The sequence below is a fragment of the Littorina saxatilis genome, linkage group LG11 (genome assembly GCF_037325665.1).
Source record: "Littorina saxatilis isolate snail1 linkage group LG11, US_GU_Lsax_2.0, whole genome shotgun sequence".
NCBI lineage: Eukaryota > Metazoa > Mollusca > Gastropoda > Littorinimorpha > Littorinidae > Littorina > Littorina saxatilis.
The window spans coordinates 35,486,123-35,507,441 of NC_090255.1; the positions used below are offsets into that span (position 1 = coordinate 35,486,123).

Genomic DNA, 21,319 nt, shown 5'->3' on the forward strand with positions numbered 1-21,319 from the left:
GAAACCACTACCGCGCTAAACAGGGTCGTTAATTTCACCGCCCTTTGTACGAGCGGCGGACTACGGTCATTGGGAAAAAATGCAGTGTGTTCAGTTTCATTCTGTGAGTTCCACAGCTTGACTAAATGTAGTAATTTTGCCTTACGCGACTTGTTTTAAAGTATTGAGACTTGTTGGGACTCGAACTGATTCCGGGAGAGAATTCCACAAAACGCTGCCAGAATAAGCTAATCTTGATTTAAAGAGATCTATCCGCGGAATAGGGACGTTGAATTTTCGGCTTTGTTTGGCTTTACATTTTGTAATGAAAGCAAACAGAAGTTTATGTTTTGATTATGGTTGATTATGTTATACAGAAAAAGACCAAGGAAGAAGGATGCTCCTCGCATTAAAAATTTTTTTTTTTTTAAATTGGGCAAAAAATATGGGTTGAAGCATCCTGCATGCAACTGAGGTAAAAAAAAAAAAAAAAACGAAAAAAACCTCTCAGTGAAATTTCATTAAGATCGGTCCAGTAGTTTTCTCTGAATCGCTCTACACACACACACGCAAACACGCACGCACATACATACATACATACATACACCACGACCCTCGTCTCGATTCCCCGTCTATGTTAAAACATTTAGTCAAAACTTGACAAAATGTAAAAAAGTTTTAAAAAAAACCTGCTTATTCATTTATCGCCAAATTTAGATAGTGAAACGTTAGCGCAGCAGTATCGCCAAAATACAGATACTGAAACGTTTCAGCAGCAGTATCGCCAAAATACAGATACTGAGACGTTTGCGCAGCAGTATCGTCAAAATACAGACACTGAAACGTTTGCTCAGCGGTAGCACGTGATTTCCACAGTTTTGAAACTCAGCGTGACTTTCAAGGTAATTAATCATTGTAATCATTGGAAGTTAATCATTGTAATTAGGATGGAAATGACCAGTTTTGAAAAAAATTAAACAGTGGTGCAAAGGGTTAGTTGGACTTGTAAGTTTGATAGGCGAATCCCCGCTTACTGACAGTGGTTGTACTCATTGTCTCCAAGTTCGTGTTCGTCAGTGACCCCTGTTTCCTCCGCCAGTTTCGTTATTTATTTTATAAACTAATGTGAACTTTTTCTTTGGAGTTCCATGCTCATGAAGGCACTGTGTTTAATTAAGTTAAATTAATCGAAACAAGTTCAATTTTGGCTGTTCTATTTTTTTTATTTTTATAGTTTTTACATTTTTTAGTCAAGTTTTGACTAAATGTTTTAACATAGAGGGGGAATCGAGACGAGGGTCGTGGTGTATGTGTGTGTGTGTGTGTGTGTGTGTGTGTGTGTGTGTGTGTGTGTGTGTGTGTTTGTAGCCTATGTGTGTATGTGTGTGTATGTGTCTGTGCGTGTGTGTGTAGAGCGATTCAGACTAAACTACTGGACCGATCTTTATGAAATTTTACATAAGAGTTTCTGGGTATAAAATCCCCAGACATGTTTTTCGTTTTTTCGATAAATGTCTTTTATGACGTCATATCAAAGTTGAGGCGGCACTGTCACACCTTCATTTTTCAATCAAATTGATTGAAATTTTGGCGAAGCAATCTTCGACAAAGGCCGGACTTCGGTATTGCATTTCCGCATGGTGGCTTAAAAATTAATTAATGACTTTGGTCATTAAAAATCTGAAAATTGTAATAAAAATTATTTTTTTATAAAACGATCCAAAATTACTTTTATTTTATTCTTCATCATGTTCTGATTCCAAAAACATATAAATATGTTATATTCGGATTGAAAACAAGCTCTGAAAATTAAAAATATGAAAATTATGATTAAAATTAAATATTCAAAATCGTTTTAAAAACAAATTCTTCTTATTTCTTGTCGGTTCCAAAAACATATAGATATGATATGTTTGGATTAAAAACACGCTCAGAAAGTTAAAACAAAGAGAGCCTGAGGTACAGTAAAGCGTGCTATGCAGCACAGCGCAACCGCTACCGCGCTGAACAGGCTCGTCACTTTCACTGCCTTTTGCACTAGCGGCGGACTACGGTCATTGTAAAAAAAAAAAAATGCAGTGCGTTCAGTTTCATTCTGTGAGTTCCACAGCTTGACTAAATGTAGTAATTTCGCCTTACGCGACTTGTTTTGTTCTCCTCAGTTGTTGTTCTAGTTTTGTTGTTTGATTTTGTTACATTAAGTCAATGTTTGACTAGATGTATTACTGTTGACTGGGAATCGAGGGGAGGTGTGTGTGTGTGTGTGTGTGTGTGTGTGTGTGTGTGTGTGTGTGTGTGTGTGTGTGTGTGTGTGTGAGAGCTCTCTCTCTCTCTCCCTCTCTCTCTCTCCCTCTCTCTCTCTCCCTCTCTCTCTCTCCCTCTCTCTCTCTATCTGATAATACATACAACAACAAGCCTACTTGCACGCACACAGACACGTTTTGGTCCGTCAGTTTTGTGCACCAGTCACTGCACACATAACTTAAAACTCACAACCATTGTAGTTTTGCTTGATTCTCTTTATTTAATCTTCAGTTTCCCATTTTCATGATAATCTTTTGCCAGACAAAATCTGAACTGGCAGACGAAGATCATATCAGCTGTGAAATTGAAAGATCTGAAACAGAAAACAATCTGGTGAACAACATGATGTAGCCTAAAATGTTCACAAGGGTAGGAAAAAGAGTGAGAGAGAGACTGTGCGAGCCAGTGAGAGAGTGAGTGAGAGAGAGAGAGAGAATGAGAGAACGAACGAACGAACGAACGAACCAACTTTATTTTTCGAGGGTAATGGAGTAGATACAGCAAAGATCTTTTTTCATCCAGCCCTCGCCCAAGAGGGAATTAACTAACCAGTGCATAATATTAAAGCAGAAGAAGAAGCAAAGCAAAAACATAAAAACATGGTTATTAAATCAGACAAAGAGGAAAAAAAAATGTTCATAGCATACATGGTCATTGGTAATGGTATACATTAAAACACACACTTTGACACACACGGTCACATGCACACAGACACACACAGACATACATGCACATACAGACACACACGCACACAGACACACGCACACACACATACACACACACACACACACACACACACACACACGCACGCACGCACACACACACACACACACACACACACACACACACACACACACACACACACACACACATGTACACATTGTACACATAATCATTAAAAAAAAAAAAACTTAACTGAAATGAAATGATTATACAAGTAGATCTTCATGTACTTATCAAACAGCAGTACCTGATCGAGGCATTAAGTGCCACACGACGATGAAAGCATATACAAAAAAGTATGTCTTCTAAAACTGGCAACAGAAAGTGGCTGTCTGAGAGAGACTGGTAAACCATTCCACAGAAATGGACCTGAATATGCCAGACTAGTTTTATACAAGTCAATTCTAGGGAGGGGAACATTTAGTTTCTTCGTGCGGCTTGATGAAGTCTCAGTTAATAATATTCTTTTAGTTAAATAGTCTGGTACACGTCCAAGAACTATTTTATGCATAAACCTTGCCTTGTTAAACGCTAGTCTGGATGAAAGTGGAAGAATTTCAGCTTTTTTGTAGTCATGATTAGAGAGGGTGCTGTTTTTCAGCAGAACAACTTTTACTCCGCGTCTGTGCAAAGATTTTAGGGGTCTTAAAGCTGCATCACTTGCAGAATCCCAAAGGGTTGATGCATAGTCTATTCCAGACTGCACATGCGCTTGAAAAAATGTTCTGCGCGCATCAAAATTTAGAAAATGTTTAATCTTTGCAGACTGATGAACTTTTTTTGCTGTAGATTTACATAAGTTACTTACATGAGGGCCCCATGTTAGATTGTTGTCAATAGTTACACCCAAAATTTTGTGTTCACTAACCTCGTTTATCAGCTGACTATCAACAGAAATGCACTTCTTTGGTTCCGACATGACTTGTCGTTTTTGACGCGTAGTAATTAGCATATACTTTGTTTTTTCTGGATTGAGAGACATGTGGTTTAAATGCGTCCATTCTACAGCATCATCGACACACTTCTGAAGCGTGTCGACTACCGAAGTAATATCATCACCTGAGGTATGAATAGTAGTATCATCAGCTAGCATATCACACTGTCCAGAGGATATGTGTAATGGTAAGTCATTGATGTAGACAGAAAATAATAAAGGTCCGAGGACCGAGCCTTGTGGGACCCCATATAAAATTGGCATTGCTTCAGAGCTCGAACTGTTAAAGGTAACTTTTTGTGTTCTTCCCGACAAAAAAGAGGCTATAAAAGTCTGTGTGGGCTGTGGTAGTCTATAAACGGAAAGTTTCCGCAAAAGGAGGGCGTGATCAATAACATCAAATGCCTTTGCAAAGTCCATAAACAGTGCTCCACATAACTTATTAGAGTTGATTTTTGATAACCAAGAGTCCACCAGTTCTGTCAGTGCCGTATGGCACGAGTGTTTAGGTCTAAAACCAGACTGAGTTTCATGAAACAAATTGTTTGATGTAAAGTATATCATAATATGGTCATTGACATGTTTTTCCAGTAGTTTTGACAATACTGGTAAAACGGAAATCGGTCTAAAATTTGAGGGATCTGTTTTATCACCTGCCTTAAAGAGGGGGATCACTTTAGCTTCCTTGAAAGCTTTGGGATAAACACTTTTTTCAATACAGAGATTGTAAATATACGTTAGAGATTCCGCTATATGTGGGGCTGATAATCTAAGAATTTTGCTGTCTATTTCATCAGTTCCCTTTGTGCTACTTTCTTTCAAGTGAGTTAGAGAATTATATACTTTGGAGACTGACAAAAAAGGTATAACTTGTGCCTCGTATTTAATTTTGGTGTCACAGTACTTGCGCAAAATGTGTAAATTGTTTTCATCGGATTTGTCAGTTTTTATTACTTTACTTGCAACTGAACAGAAGTGATTATTAATTTCATCTGGCGAAATATCGTTTTCGTTCCATGATGTGGTCTTTACACATTTATTAGTTAAAAGATTAATGGCTTTCCATGTTTCCTTGGAACTCTTGCCTTTCTTAAGAATGTCTTCGAAGAACTGCTTTTTTGACTGTCGAGTCATATACTGACATTTTGCTTTCTGTGTTTTGTACTCTTCAGATTGGCGGTCGATCCGGCATAGATAATCTCGGTAATGTTGGGCTTCTATAATTTCAGGAGTGATCCACCCTGGCCGATATGAATACTTAATTCTTCTTGACCTTTTAGGTGCATGTTTATCTAAAACTTCGCGAAATGTAGAATACCATGTTTTTAAAGCGTCATCAGGATTGGTCTTGTTATATATCTCACTAAACGGTGCAGAACGCATGTCTTCAAGAAAAAGTACTTCATTAAACTTAGCAAATGACCTGTACGTGAGGACAGTATGACCAAGCTTAGGAATTTTCACACCTTTTTTTGACCATGTACAGCAAATAGGGAAATGGTCGCTTATGCCTATGACAGGTACACAGGTTTCTATTACATGTTTTGAGTCGGTAGAGTATAAGTGATCAATGATGGTACTGGATGAGGGCGTGACTCGCGTTGGCGTATTGATCAGTTGGGACATATTAAATACAGTAGTAATATCTTTCCAAGATTTATTAGATTTCGTCATGTCAATGTTAAAGTCCCCCATGAGAAGAATCTCTTTTGATTCTAACCAAACTAAATCCATCATGGTTACAAACTTGTCAACCCAGTTCGCTGGTTCAGCTGGATTCCGATAGAGAAATCCAATCAAAATAGGAGATGCATGCTTTAACTTCACCTCTGTCCATATGCACTCCACACCAAAATTTTCAAACTGAGGTAAGCGCTTGAATGTTATATGTTCATTTATATAAACTAAAAGGCCCGTTTCTTTAGGATTTTTTGGGTCCCTTCGTATAGTTTGAAAACCGTTGATAAAAATTTCTTTATCGTCTATGCAGGAGTTAAGTCTAGATTCTGAGAATCCAAAAATATGAAACCCCCTGCCATAAGACTCACTGTTCTGAACAACCTGGGAAACATCAGACATTTTGTTTACAATATGATTGATATTAAGGTGTCCTATACGAAGGCCTTCAGTCACAGGCCAACGATTGTGGTCATATAACTTTGTCATCACGTTAAAAGTATGCAAAGCAACAACACAAATGAAACAAAATAATTAAGCAAACAACAAAAATTGTGTGAAAGGAAACAAAAATGTTAAAAAGATGAATACTATTTAGTAGCAAACAGTGCTCAATTCAACTTCCAGGGAACAATGTAAGAACACACAAAACGCTGGAAATAAAATTGTTGAACAAAGCGATTGGAAATGAAACATTAATTAACCAAGAAACAATGCGGTTGACACACAACGATGCTATGATGAATATCTACTCGAATTCCGTAGATACAAAAGTTACTGACAATCCGAATACACAGTGGGAAAATTACAAAAGTTGAGAAAGAAGTCGCGCTATGAGCTTTAGGGCAGCAGCTGGATTGTCAGTGGAAGAGGGGACAGTCACGTGCTCAACAGTTTGCAGAGCGGGGTGGGCGCTATGCGCGAGGCGGGGTGGAGGGGGCGGAGAGAGAGAGAGATTGAGAGAGAGAGAGAGAGAGAGAGAGAGAGAGAGAGAGATTGAGAGAGAGAGAGAGAGAGAGAGAGAGAGAGAGAGAGAGAGAGAGAGAGTAAAGCAATACGCAATACTTAAAGCCCCACTCCGCCTCACAGGAGGTTTACAGAATGAGTAAAGCCTTCACGAAAAAGTCATAGAAACCCGATGAAACACGGGAGGATGATGGTGCATGTACGTTGTGGGGAACACTTGCACTGAAAATGTTTCATAAACTTTTTATGTGTTATCACTTGGACTTACGTCTCATGTAACTGTCGGATCGATCATGTGGTCTGTTTTGTATCTACTGCTGATAACCGCCCTGTTCTTGTGGTGGTCCGCCTTCTTGTTGTCCTTCCCTTGGTGGTGGTGTTCCGTCCCTTTGTGGTGGTGGTGTTCCGTCCCTTTGTGGTGGTGGTGTTCCGTCCCTTCGTGGTGGTGGTGTTCCGTCCCTTCGTGGAGGTGGTGTTCCGTCCCTTCGTGGAGGTGGTGTTCCGTCCCTTGGTGGTGGTGGTGGTGGTTCGTCCCTTCGTGGTGGTGGTGTTCCGTCCCTTCGTGGTGGTGGTGGTCCGTCCCTTCGTGGTGGTCCGTCCCTTGGTGGTGGTGGTCCTCTACACTCTGGTGGTGGTGGTCCTCTACACTCTGGTGGTGGTGGTCCTCTGCACTCTGGTGGTGGTGGTCCTCTGCACTCTGGTGGTGGTGGTCCTCTGCACTCTGGTGGTGGTGGTCCTCTACACTCTGGTGGTGGTGGTCCTCTGCACTCTGGTGGTGGTGGTCCTCTGTCCTCTGGTCTGCCTCCTCGTGGTGGTGGTGGTGGTGGTGGTGTACCACGTGGTCTGCCCTGTTCCTCACCGCCCTTGTCTTCACCTCCCTCTTGCTGACCTCCAAACTGGGGTGGTTGCTCACCGCCCTGTTCCTGGCCGCCCTGTCGCTGAGCAGCTGCTAGGGCCACCAGAACGGCCAAGGTCACTATCTTCCACATGCTGGGAGATTGTCTGTGGAGTTGTCACTGAAAACAAACAGCATCTTGACAGTGCCAGTGTCTGTGCAATTCTGTGCATAGTTTATGGATAACGTGTAGTTTGGAAGTTAAGAGTAGAAATAATTAGTATTTAGTGTAGGAGGAGGGTTGGGTGTGGGTAGGGAGCTGAGGGGGTGGGTATGGTTTACTTTGAGCAGGTCGGTTTCAGTTTTAATAAACAATTCTAGAGAATTGTGTATCTTATATTTGAGTCTTTCGTGTTTTAGACATTGATGCATTTAATAGTTTTAACGAGTTGCCTTTTGTTTTATCATTCTGGTGTTTATCTAGATGTGCTGTGTATCTTATAAGAAGTTCTTAAAAGTTCAAAGTTATTTTAGCATATAGGTTTTTTTTATGGTCTTAACAGTTAAACATGTATTACGTTATCATTAAGATTCATGCTTTGTTAGCACTAAGCAGTTGTTTTAATCAGTCTGGTTTTCTCCTGTTTTCATCTTATGAACATTCTAAATGTTAGACTAACTTATTGTCTTGTACAGAATAACAACTGTGTGAATGGTGCTATACTGAATGAAAGAGTGTGACATGAAGTTCTTGTACATCATTGTAAAGAGTGTGAATGACGCTTTAGTTTAGATGTCAAGCGCTTAGAGCAAGCCTTTTTAACGAAAGTTTTTGATTTAGCGCTATATAAATGTTCTTATTATTATTATTAGTGGTCAAAGTGGTAAATGGGACGAAGAAGGTTGTTCTTTTCTTGATTAAATCACAGTTTGAATGTAAGACTGAGCAACGTCAGAAATCCGTAAGTCTCTCTCTCTCTCTCTCTCTCTCTCTCTCTCTCTCTCTCTCTCTCTCTCTCTCTCTCTCTCTCTCTCTCTCTCTCTCTTTCTCTTACACACTCTCTCTCTCCTTCTTTCCACCTTGCCTACTCAATACTGAGTGATACTGAAAGGCACAAATTGTGGAAAGATGACAAGATAGCACACACACAAAAACAGAATCAAACAGCGAGATCTGGTTGAGATACAAACCAAAGTCTCAGTAAAAGAGCTGATTATTAATGAAGAAACAAACAAATATGAATGAATGAATCATTAAATACACAAAAAGATAAATAAATAGACAACAAGGTGTTGAATATTGCAAAGGAACTCACCAAAAAGACGTTGCCAATTGGAAGGTCTGGCAGAAGATTAATGACAAATTCAAGACTGTAACCAGCTTTTATACACACCTCTTTCTCCAAACGTCACACAAAGCTGAAACTTCATATCCACCTACACGGAGAGAAAAGGCAACAGCAGGACGTTTTGAGACAATAGCCATTGTTAGATCACATTTCACACTCATTTAAGAGCAATGTTTCAGATGATGTGAATGTTCGTATCGAGACAATGTAATGTTTAGATTAACTTCGCGGGAACAGGAACTAACTAACCACTAACTAGCTCACTAACTCACTAACTAACTAACCGACTGACCAACTGACTCACTGACTGACTGACTGGCCAACAAACTCACTACCTAAAAAACGCACTTCAGTAGCAAACGAAGGAACCAATCAACAACTGGCTGATGGTAGAGTAACTGAATGATTGTATCCAACTCTGTCTGTGCGTAATTGCGTGTTACTTGAACAATGAAGGACGTTCAGTAGTGCTTGTGCGTGTGTGCATGTGACATTTCTTCTTACCCAGGTTGTAAAGAACAAAGGAAATACACAAATTAAAACCTATCAATAGACTTCACAAGTCAGTGAACAAGCAAAATACACGCAGAAAAACGCAATATTCACGAAATGTCAACCAGACCATATTCATAACTGTACAGGACTATATTAGACAGACGGGCAGGTTCCGTAAATGAGCCTCTATATTTCACTCATTACATTTATTAGACACTGTCATGCGACATGCTGCCTGACAAATTTTTCCCCATAACCTCTCTCATGTTCTTTTGTTGTTTTCCGACTTATTAATTATGTCTCGATGTATGCGCAATGTAGTGACTTTTCCTCTGATCACAATACGCATTAACTTTGTGCGAGTGTCTTATGTGCACTTATTACAATTGAAAAATCTCCTCAAATATTGGCGCTCCAAGTCTTCTTCTTCTTCTTCTTTTTCCCTTGAGCTAGCTACTGGCTAGCTGCCCTTTTCCCACCTCCTGTATCACCAACCCCTTCCCATTTTCTGCTTGTTTGTGTATCTGTTTTGTCTTTTTTTTTTTTTTTTTTTTTTTTTCGTTTCCTGAAAATGAGCTAATGTATTTATTCCGCCATCATGCTAACCTTTGTTTTGTAATTACTATGATTGCTTAAAATAAGCATTATATGCTTGAGTATGTAATCATCCATGCATTGTTCTTGTCATGATTAAAATTGAATAAAGTTTTGTTTAAACCAGAAAAACTTTTGGTCGTGCTTACTTTAACTGTCTCTGTCCTACAAGGATGCGGTTAAAATCAAGGGTCTGCCAAACCCGGCAAATGCAGAAACAGATACCTTTGTTTTCAAAACAGAAGCTTTCGGAAAACAAAGGGACACTATGCCTCAAGGAACCGATAGGTAGGCGTGAAAATAATATGGCATGCGTTAAATAGCATGTCATCTCGGGGCCTATCAAAGTGAAAGGGACATTACACAACAATACCACGAAATATCTCTTATCGCTTGAAATATTTGTAAATCTGGCATCTTTTTAAGTTGAGTGCGTCTTGGATCCCCCTCCATGAATTTCTAGTACGTGTTTTCGGCTTCTAGTGCGTATAGGACGCAGGGACGCGCACTTTGGGGAGCCATGATTGGTTCATTCTTTTGCTACTGAAGTGCTTTTTACATTTAGTCAAGTTTTGACTAAATGTTTCAACATAGAGGGGGAATCGAGACGAGGGTCGTGGTGTATGTGTGTGTGTGTGTTTGTGTGTGTGTGTGTGTGTGTGAGTGTGTGTGTTTGTGTGTGTGTGTGTGCGTGTGTGCATGTGTGTGTGTGTAGAGCGATTCAGACTAAACTACTGGACCGATCTTTATGAAAATTTACATGAGAGTTCCTGGGAATGATATCCCCGGACATTCTTTTTCCCTTTTTTCGATAAATACCTTTGATGACGTCATATCCAGCTTTTTGTAGAAGTTGAGTCGGCTCTGTCACACCCTCATTTTTCAATCAAATTGATTGAAATTTTGGCCAAGCAATCTTCGACGAAGGCCGGACTTCGGTATCGCATTTCAGCTTGGTGGCTTAAAAATTAATTAATGACTTTGGTCATTAAAAATCTGAAAATTGTAAAAAAAAATGTTTTCATAAAACGATCCAAATTTACGTTCATCTCATTCTTCATCATTTCCTGATTCCAAAAATATATAAATATGTTATATTTGGATTAAAAACAAGCTTAAAAATTAAACATATAAAAATTATGATCAAAATTAAATATTCGAAATCAATTTAAAAACAATTTCATCTTATTCCTTGTCGGTTCCTGATTCCAAAAACATATAGATATGATTTGTTTGGATTAAAAACACGCTCAGAAAGTTAAAACGAAGAGAGGTACAGAAAAGCGTGCTATCCTTCTCAGCGCAACTACTACCCTGCTCTTCTTCTCAATTTCACTGCCTTTGCCACGAGCGGTGGACTGACGATGCTACGAGTAGGCTATACGGTCTTGCTGAAAAATTACATTGCGTTCAGTTTCATTCTGTGAGTTCGACAGCTTGACTAAATGCTGCATTTCCGCCTTACGCGACTTGTTTAGTTAGTAAGTTTGTTAGCTGGCAAGTCAGTCAGTCAGTCAGTCAGTTAGTTAGTTAGTTAGGTAGTTAGGTAGTCAGTTGGTTTTGTTGCTGTTAGTTAGTTAGTTAGTTCGTTAGTTAGTTAGTTAGTTAGTTAGTTAGTTAGTTAGTTAGTTAGTTAGTTAGTTAGTCCCTTTACCGGTGATCAATCCAAATATGACATTGTCTCGATACGAACATTCACATCATCTGAAACATTGCTCTTAAATGACTGTGAAATGTGATCTAACAATGGCTATTGTCTCCATGCGTCCTGCTGTCGCCATATTTTTTCCATGTAGGTGGATATGACGTTTCAGCTTTGTGTGACGTTTGGAAAAAGAGGTGTGTATAAAAGCTGGATACAGTTACATCAATCCGACTTTTTGTAAAAGTTGAGACGGCACTGTCACACCTTCATTTTTTAATCAAATTGATTGAAATATTTGGCCAAGCAATCTTTGACGAAGGCCGGACTTCGGTATTGCATTTGAGCATGTAAGCTTAAAAATTAATCAATGACTTTGGTCATTAAAAATCTGAAAATTGTAATAAAAATTATTATTTTATAAAACGATCCAAAATTACTTTTATTTTATTTTTCATCATGTTCTGATTCCAAAAACATATAAATATGTTATATTCAGACTGAAAACAAGCTCTGAAAATTAAAAATATAAAAATTATGATTAAAATTAAATTTCCGAAATCGTTTTAAAAACAATTCCATCTTATTCCCTGTCGGTTCCTGATTGAAAAAACATATAGATATGATATGTTTAGATTAAAAACACGCTCAGAAAATTAAAACGAAGAGAGGTACAGTAAAGCGCGCTATGCAGCACAGCGAAACCACTACCGCGCTAAACAGGGTCGTTAATTTCACCGCCCTTTGTACGAGCGGCGGACTACGGTCATTGGGAAAAAAATGCAGTGCGTTCAGTTTCATTCTGTGAGTTCCACAGCTTGACTAAATGTAGTAATTTCGCCTTACGCGACTTGTTTTAAAGTATTGAGACTTGTTGGGACTCGAACTGATTCCGGGAGATAATTCCACAAAACGCTGCCAGAATAAGCTAAACTTGATTTAAAGAGATCTATCCGCGGAATAGGGACGTTGAATTTTCGGCTTTGTTTGGCTTTAAATTTTGTAATTAAAGCAGACAGAAGTTTATGTTTTGATTATGGTTGATTATGTTATGTCCGCTTTCAGACAGCTCTCTCTTCCCTTAGGTCCACCTCCATAGGCTCTCCACAGGGTACAGTTATCTCCCCTGTGTAGTTCACACTCTACACTAACGACTGCAGTGGCACTGACTCCACCCTTCTTATCAAATATTCAGATGATACAGCGCTAGAAGATCTCTCCAATAGTGACGCAACTTACTTTGCAGAAGTAGAACGTTTCAACGCCTGGTGTAAAGACAACTTTTTAGACCTAAATGTGACAAAGACCAAAGAACTTCTGATAGACTTTAGAAGAAACCCTGCCCCTGTCCCTGACCTGATGATTGATGGTGTGACTGTTGAGCGTGTGACTGAATATAAGTATCTTGGCACAGTTATCGATGATAAGCTGTCCTTCAATGCAAACACCACCCTCATACACAAAAAATTTCAGTCACGCATCTACTGCCTTCAGAAACTTAGGAAGTTGAATGTGAACCCTAAGGCTTCTATCCTTCAAACTTTCTACCGCTCTTTCATCGAGTCTGTCATCACTTTTGGTTTTGTGTCCTGGTATGGAGGTCTGAGTGTGAAGAACAGGAATGTCTTAGTGCGAATTGTGAATGTCAGTAGCAAGGTGATTGGCAGGCAGCAAGCAAGTGTGGAGTCCCTGTATGAAAAGCGTGTGGTGAGAAAGAGTAGGCGGATAGCTTCAGATAGGTCCCATGTCCTTGCCCACCTCTATGAACTCCTTCCCTCTGGCCGTAGACTTCGCACGCACAAAGCTAGGACACTCAGGCTGCAAAACAGCTTCATCCCCAAATCCATCACCCTTGGCAACATGTAAACACATCCACATACCCGACTCAGCCCCTCTTCTGCCAGGGCATATGTATTGGTTTTATGTACGTCCGTATATTTTCTGTGATATATTGTATGCTATGATTTTCTGCAATGATGTTTAGCCATAGTCCGTTATACGCGTAGGTGTGCGAGAATATGTAAGCGCAGTGCTTTAAAGATGTCCATGTGGGAATGTGAAAGTGGGCGTAGTCGAATGTCCATGTGGGAATGTGTAAGTGGACCATATAAGAATGCCCATGTGTGAATGTGTAAGTGGAGCGTATAAGAATGTGTAAGTGGAGCGTGGTCGAATGTCCATGTGTGAATGGGTAAGTTGAGCGTATAAGAATGTCCATGTGTGCGATGTGTAAGTGAGACATGGATGTGTTCATGTCTGAATGCGTAAGCACAATGCAAGGAATGTTCAGAGAGGTATGTGGGATGTGTGTTTATAACCTGCCCTGTTATATAGTGCTATATGTCTAATATGTAAAATCAATGTCTTGTTTGTATTATTGTTATGTACCAAGCCTGAATTTCTCTATGAGATAATAAAGTATTCTTATTCTTATTCTTATTCTTATACAGAAAAAGACCAAGGAAGAAGGATGCTCCCCGCATTAAAAAAAAATTTACCAATTTTTTTTTCTAAATCGGGCAAAAAATATGGGTTTAAAGCATCCTGCATGCAACTGAGGTAAAAACAAAAAACAAAAATAAAAACAACCTTTGAGTGAAATTTCATGAAGATCGGTCCAGTAGTTTTCTCTGAATCGCTCTACACACACACACACACGCACGCACGTGTGTGTGTGTGTGTGTGTGTGTGTGTGTGTGTGTGTAGCCTATGTGTGTGTGTGTGTGCATGTGTCTGTGCGTGTGTGTGTAGAGCGATTCAGACTAAACTACTGGACCGATCTTTATGAAATTTTACATAAGAGTTTCTGGGTATAAAATCCCCAGACATGTTTTTCGTTTTTTCGATAAATGTCTTTTATGACGTCATATCCGGCTTTTTGTAAAAGTTGAGGCGGCACTGTCACACCTTCATTTTTCAATCAAATTGATTGAAATTTTGGCGAAGCAATCTTCGACAAAGGCCGGACTTCGGTATTGCATTTCCGCATGGTGGCTTAAAAATTAATTAATGACTTTGGTCATTAAAAATCTGAAAATTGTAATAAAAATTTTTTTTTTATAAAACGATCCAAAATTACTTTTATTTTATTCTTCATCATGTTCTGATTCCAAAAACATATAAATATGTTATATTCGGATTGAAAACAAGCTCTGAAAATTAAAAATATGAAAATTATGATTAAAATTAAATATTCAAAATCGTTTTAAAAACAAATTCTTCTTATTTCTTGTCGGTTCCTGATTCCAAAAACATATAGATATGATATGTTTGGATTAAAAACACGCTCAGAAAGTTAAAACAAAGAGAGCCTGAGGTACAGTAAAGCGTGCTATGCAGCACAGCGCAACCGCTACCGCGCTGAACAGGCTCGTCACTTTCACTGCCTTTTGCACTAGCGGCGGACTACGGTCATTGTAAAAAAAAAAAAATGCAGTGCGTTCAGTTTCATTCTGTGAGTTCCACAGCTTGACTAAATGTAGTAATTTCGCCTTACGCGACTTGTTTTGTTCTCCTCAGTTGTTGTTCTAGTTTTGTTGTTTGATTTTGTTACATTAAGTCAATGTTTGACTAGATGTATTACTGTTGACTGGGAATCGAGGGGAGGTGTGTGTGTGTGTGTGTGTGTGTGTGTGTGTGTGTGTGTGTGTGTGTGTGTGTGTGTGTGTGTGTGTGTGTGTGTGTGTGTGTGTGAGAGCTCTCTCTCTCTCTCTCCTCTCTCTCTCTCTCCTCTCTCTCTCTCTCTCCTCTCTCTCTCTATCTCTCTCTCTCTCTCTCTCTGATATTACATACAACAACAAGCCTACTTGCACGCACACAGACACGTTTTGGTCCGTCAGTTTTGTGCACCAGTCACTGCACACATAACTTAAAACTCACAACCATTGTAGTTTTGCTTGATTCTCTTTATTTAATCTTCAGTTTCCCATTTTCATGATAATCTTTTGCCAGACAAAATCTGAACTGGCAGACGAAGATCATATCAGCTGTGAAATTGAAAGATCTGAAACAGAAAACAATCTGGTGAACAACATGATGTAGCCTAAAATGTTCACAAGGGTAGGAAAAAGAGTGAGAGAGAGACTGTGCGAGCCAGTGAGAGAGTGAGTGAGAGAGAGAGAGAGATTGAGAGAGAGAGAGAGAGAGAGAGAGAGAGAGAGATTGAGAGAGAGAGAGAGAGAGAGAGAGAGAGAGAGAGAGAGAGAGAGCGGAGAGAGAGAGAGTAAAGCAATACGCAATACTTAAAGCCCCACTCCGCCTCACAGGAGGTTTACAGAATGAGTAAAGCCTTCACGAAAAAGTCATAGAAACCCGATGAAACACGGGAGGATGATGGTGCATGTACGTTGTGGGGAACACTTGCACTGAAAATGTTTCATAAACTTTTTATGTGTTATCACTTGGACTTACGTCTCATGTAACTGTCGGATCGATCATGTGGTCTGTTTTGTATCTACTGCTGATAACCGCCCTGTTCTTGTGGTGGTCCGCCTTCTTGTTGTCCTTCCCTTGGTGGTGGTGTTCCGTCCCTTTGTGGTGGTGGTGTTCCGTCCCTTTGTGGTGGTGGTGTTCCGTCCCTTCGTGGTGGTGGTGTTCCGTCCCTTCGTGGAGGTGGTGTTCCGTCCCTTCGTGGAGGTGGTGTTCCGTCCCTTGGTGGTGGTGGTGGTGGTCCGTCCCTTCGTGGTGGTGGTGTTCCGTCCCTTCGTGGTGGTGGTGGTCCGTCCCTTCGTGGTGGTCCGTCCCTTGGTGGTGGTGGTCCTCTACACTCTGGTGGTGGTGGTCCTCTACACTCTGGTGGTGGTGGTCCTCTGCACTCTGGTGGTGGTGGTCCTCTGCACTCTGGTGGTGGTGGTCCTCTGCACTCTGGTGGTGGTGGTCCTCTACACTCTGGTGGTGGTCCTCTGCACTCTGGTGGTGGTGGTCCTCTGTCCTCTGGTCTGCCTCCTCGTGGTGGTGGTGGTGGTGGTGGTGTACCACGTGGTCTGCCCTGTTCCTCACCGCCCTTGTCTTCACCTCCCTCTTGCTGACCTCCAAACTGGGGTGGTTGCTCACCGCCCTGTTCCTGGCCGCCCTGTCGCTGAGCAGCTGCTAGGGCCACCAGAACGGCCAAGGTCACTATCTTCCACATGCTGGGAGATTGTCTGTGGAGTTGTCACTGAAAACAAACAGCATCTTGACAGTGCCAGTGTCTGTGCAATTCTGTGCATAGTTTATGGATAACGTGTAGTTTGGAAGTTAAGAGTAGAAATAATTAGTATTTAGTGTAGGAGGAGGGTTGGGGGTGGGTAGGGAGCTGAGGGGGTGGGTATGGTTTACTTTGAGCAGGTCGGTTTCAGTTTTAATAAACAATTCTAGAGAATTGTGTATCTTATATTTGAGTCTTTCGTGTTTTAGACATTGATGCATTTAATAGTTTTAACGAGTTGCCTTTTGTTTTATCATTCTGGTGTTTATCTAGATGTGCTGTGTATCTTATAAGAAGTTCTTTAAAGTTCAAAGTTATTTTAGCATATAGGTTTTTTTAATGGTCTTAACAGTTAAACATGTATTACGTTATCATTAAGATTCATGCTTTGTTAGCACTAAGCAGTTGTTTTAATCAGTCTGGTTTTCTCCTGTTTTCATCTTATGAACATTCTAAATGTTAGACTAACTTATTGTCTTGTACAGAATAACAACTGTGTGAATGGTGCTATACTGAATGAAAGAGTGTGACATGAAGTTCTTGTACATCATTGTAAAGAGTGTGAATGACGCTTTAGTTTAGATGTCAAGCGCTTAGAGCAAGCCTTTTTAACGAAAGTTTTTGATTTAGCGCTATATAAATGTTCTTATTATTATTATTAGTGGTCAAAGTGGTAAATGGGACGAAGAAGGTTGTTCTTTTCTTGATTAAATCACAGTTTGAATGTAAGACTGAGCAACGTCAGAAATCCGTAAGTCTCTCTCTCTCTCTCTCTCTCTCTCTCTCTCTCTCTCTCTCTCTCTCTCTCTCTCTCTCTCTCTCTCTCTCTCTTTCTCTTACACACTCTCTCTCTCCTTCTTTCCACCTTGCCTACTCAATACTGAGTGATACTGAAAGGCACAAATTGTGGAAAGATGACAAGATAGCACACACACAAAAACAGAATCAAACAGCGAGATCTGGTTGAGATACAAACCAAAGTCTCAGTAAAAGAGCTGATTATTAATGAAGAAACAAACAAATATAAATGAATGAATCATTAAATACACAAAAAGATAAATAAATAGACAACAAGGTGTTGAATATTGCAAAGGAACTCACCAAAAAGACGTTGCCAATTGGAAGGTCTGGCAGAAGATTAATGACAAATTCAAGACTGTAACCAGCTTTTATACACACCTCTTTCTCCAAACGTCACACAAAGCTGAAACTTCATATCCACCTACACGGAGAGAAAAGGCAACAGCAGGACGTTTTGAGACAATAGCCATTGTTAGATCACATTTCACACTCATTTAAGAGCAATGTTTCAGATGATGTGAATGTTCGTATCGAGACAATGTAATGTTTAGATTAACTTCGCGGGAACAGGAACTAACTAACCACTAACTAGCTCACTAACTCACTAACTAACTAACCGACTGACCAACTGACTCACTGACTGACTGACTGGCCAACAAACTCACTACCTAAAAAACGCACTTCAGTAGCAAACGAAGGAACCAATCAACAACTGGCTGATGGTAGAGTAACTGAATGATTGTATCCAACTCTGTCTGTGCGTAATTGCGTGTTACTTGAACAATGAAGGACGTTCAGTAGTGCTTGTGCGTGTGTGCATGTGACATTTCTTCTTACCCAGGTTGTAAAGAACAAAGGAAATACACAAATTAAAACCTATCAATAGACTTCACAAGTCAGTGAACAAGCAAAATACACGCAGAAAAACGCAATATTCACGAAATGTCAACCAGACCATATTCATAACTGTACAGGACTATATTAGACAGACGGGCAGGTTCCGTAAATGAGCCTCTATATTTCACTCATTACATTTATTAGACACTGTCATGCGACATGCTGCCTGACAAATTTTTCCCCATAACCTCTCTCATGTTCTTTTGTTGTTTTCCGACTTATTAATTATGTCTCGATGTATGCGCAATGTAGTGACTTTTCCTCTGATCACAATACGCATTAACTTTGTGCGAGTGTCTTATGTGCACTTATTACAATTGAAAAATCTCCTCAAATATTGGCGCTCCAAGTCTTCTTCTTCTTCTTCTTTTTCCCTTGAGCTAGCTACTGGCTAGCTGCCCTTTTCCCACCTCCTGTATCACCAACCCCTTCCCATTTTCTGCTTGTTTGTGTATCTGTTTTGTCTTTTTTTTTTTTTTTTTTTTTTTCGTTTCCTGAAAATGAGCTAATGTATTTATTCCGCCATCATGCTAACCTTTGTTTTGTAATTACTATGATTGCTTAAAATAAGCATTATATGCTTGAGTATGTAATCATCCATGCATTGTTCTTGTCATGATTAAAATTGAATAAAGTTTTGTTTAAACCAGAAAAACTTTTGGTCGTGCTTACTTTAACTGTCTCTGTCCTACAAGGATGCGGTTAAAATCAAGGGTCTGCCAAACCCGGCAAATGCAGAAACAGATACCTTTGTTTTCAAAACAGAAGCTTTCGGAAAACAAAGGGACACTATGCCTCAAGGAACCGATAGGTAGGCGTGAAAATAATATGGCATGCGTTAAATAGCATGTCATCTCGGGGCCTATCAAAGTGAAAGGGACATTACACAACAATACCACGAAATATCTCTTATCGCTTGAAATATTTGTAAATCTGGCATCTTTTTAAGTTGAGTGCGTCTTGGATCCCCCTCCATGAATTTCTAGTACGTGTTTTCGGCTTCTAGTGCGTATAGGACGCAGGGACGCGCACTTTGGGGAGCCATGATTGGTTCATTCTTTTGCTACTGAAGTGCTTTTTACATTTAGTCAAGTTTTGACTAAATGTTTCAACATAGAGGGGGAATCGAGACGAGGGTCGTGGTGTATGTGTGTGTGTGTGTTTGTGTGTGTGTGTGTGTGTGTGTGTGTGTGTGTGTGTGTGTGTGTGTGCATGTGTGTGTGTGTAGAGCGATTCAGACCAAACTACTGGACCGATCTTTATGAAATTTTACATGAGAGTTCCTGGGAATGATATCCCCGGACATTCTTTTTCCCTTTTTTCGATAAATACCTTTGATGACGTCATATCCAGCTTTTTGTAGAAGTTGAGTCGGCTCTGTCACACCCTCATTTTTCAATCAAATTGATTGAAATTTTGGCCAAGCAATCTTCGACGAAGGCCGGACTTTGGTATTGCATTTCAGCTTGGTGGCTTAAAAATTAATTAATGATTTTGGTCATTAAAAATCTGAAAATTGTAAAAAAAAAAATGTTTTTATAAAACGATCCAAATTTACGTTCATCTTATTTTTCATCATTTTCTGATTCCAAAAACATATAAATATGTTATATTTGGATTAAAAACAAGCTTTGAAAATTAAAAATATAAAAATTATGATCAAAACCAAATTTTCCAAATCAATCTAAAAACACTTTCATCTTATTCCTTGTCGGTTCCTGATTCCAAAAACATATAGATATGATTTGTTTGGATTAAAAACACGCTCAGAAAGTTAAAACGAAGAGAGGTACAGAAAAGCGTGCTATCCTTCTCAGCGCAACTACTACCCTGCTCTTCTTCTCAATTTCACTGCCTTTGCCACGAGCGGTGGACTGACGATGCTACGAGTAGGCTATACGGTCTTGCTGAAAAATTGCATTGCGTTCAGTTTCATTCTGTGAGTTCGACAGCTTGACTAAATGCTGCATTTCCGCCTTACGCGACTTGTTTAGTTAGTAAGTTTGTTAGCTGGCAAGTCAGTCAGTCAGTCAGTCAGTTAGTTAGTTAGTTAGGTAGTTAGGTAGTCAGTTGGTTTTGTTGCTGTTAGTTAGTTAGTTAGTTCGTTAGTTAGTTAGTTAGTTAGTTAGTTAGTTAGTTAGTTAGTTAGTTAGTTAGTTAGTCCCTTTACCGGTGATCAATCCAAATATGACATTGTCTCGATACGAACATTCACATCATCTGAAACATTGCTCTTAAATGACTGTGAAATGTGATCTAACAATGGCTATTGTCTCCATGCGTCCTGCTGTCGCCATATTTTTTCCATGTAGGTGGATATGACGTTTCAGCTTTGTGTGACGTTTGGAAAAAGAGGTGTGTATAAAAGCTGGATACAGTTACATCAATCCGACTTTTTGTAAAAGTTGAGACGGCACTGTCACACCTTCATTTTTTAATCAAATTGATTGAAATATTTGGCCAAGCAATCTTTGACGAAGGCCGGACTTCGGTATTGCATTTGAGCATGTAAGCTTAAAAATTAATCAATGACTTTGGTCATTAAAAATCTGAAAATTGTAATAAAAATTATTATTTTATAAAACGATCCAAAATTACTTTTATTTTATTTTTCATCATGTTCTGATTCCAAAAACATATAAATATGTTATATTCAGACTGAAAACAAGCTCTGAAAATTAAAAATATAAAAATTATGATTAAAATTAAATTTCCGAAATCGTTTTAAAAACAATTCCATCTTATTCCCTGTCGGTTCCTGATTGAAAAAACATATAGATATGATATGTTTAGATTAAAAACACGCTCAGAAAATTAAAACGAAGAGAGGTACAGTAAAGCGCGCTATGCAGCACAGCGAAACCACTACCGCGCTAAACAGGGTCGTTAATTTCACCGCCCTTTGTACGAGCGGCGGACTACGGTCATTGGGAAAAAA

The 21,319-nt window shown here is 39.5% G+C and overlaps 2 protein-coding genes across 2 annotated transcripts in view; both read right to left on the reverse strand.

The window, feature by feature from the left end:
* Nucleotides 1-2,477: 2,477 nt before the first annotated feature.
* LOC138980713 (cation channel sperm-associated protein 1-like) lies at nt 2,478-11,637 on the reverse strand. The gene is made up of 3 exons (XM_070353621.1): nt 11,602-11,637; nt 6,852-7,532; nt 2,478-2,596 (listed from the first exon to the last, which is right to left on the reverse strand). The coding sequence occupies exons 1-2, from the start codon at nt 11,635-11,637 to the stop codon at nt 6,855-6,857; spliced, it is 714 nt and encodes a 237-aa protein (XP_070209722.1). The 3' UTR covers nt 2,478-2,596; nt 6,852-6,854.
* Nucleotides 11,638-15,382: 3,745 nt separating this feature from the next.
* LOC138980715 (basic salivary proline-rich protein 2-like) overlaps nt 15,383-21,319 on the reverse strand; it is a 10,745-nt gene continuing 4,808 nt past the window's right edge. Inside the window, exons 3-4 of the mRNA XM_070353622.1 lie at nt 15,909-16,650; nt 15,383-15,501 (exon numbers count right to left, since the gene is read on the reverse strand). Coding sequence (XP_070209723.1) covers nt 15,952-16,650 — 699 coding nt within the window. The 3' untranslated portion in view covers nt 15,383-15,501; nt 15,909-15,951. The remainder of the gene's footprint in view (nt 15,502-15,908; nt 16,651-21,319) is intronic.

What these genes read in the sequence shown, in the direction of transcription:
- LOC138980713 (XM_070353621.1), bottom strand. Translation starts at nt 11,637, where the DNA reads ATGGCGACAGCAGGACGCATGGAGACAATAGCCATT. An exon ending in GCATGGAGACAATAGCCATT is followed by an intron (nt 7,533 to 11,601) that starts GTTAGATCACAT and finishes TGGTGGCCCTAG; the next exon opens with CAGCTGCTCAGCGACAGGGC.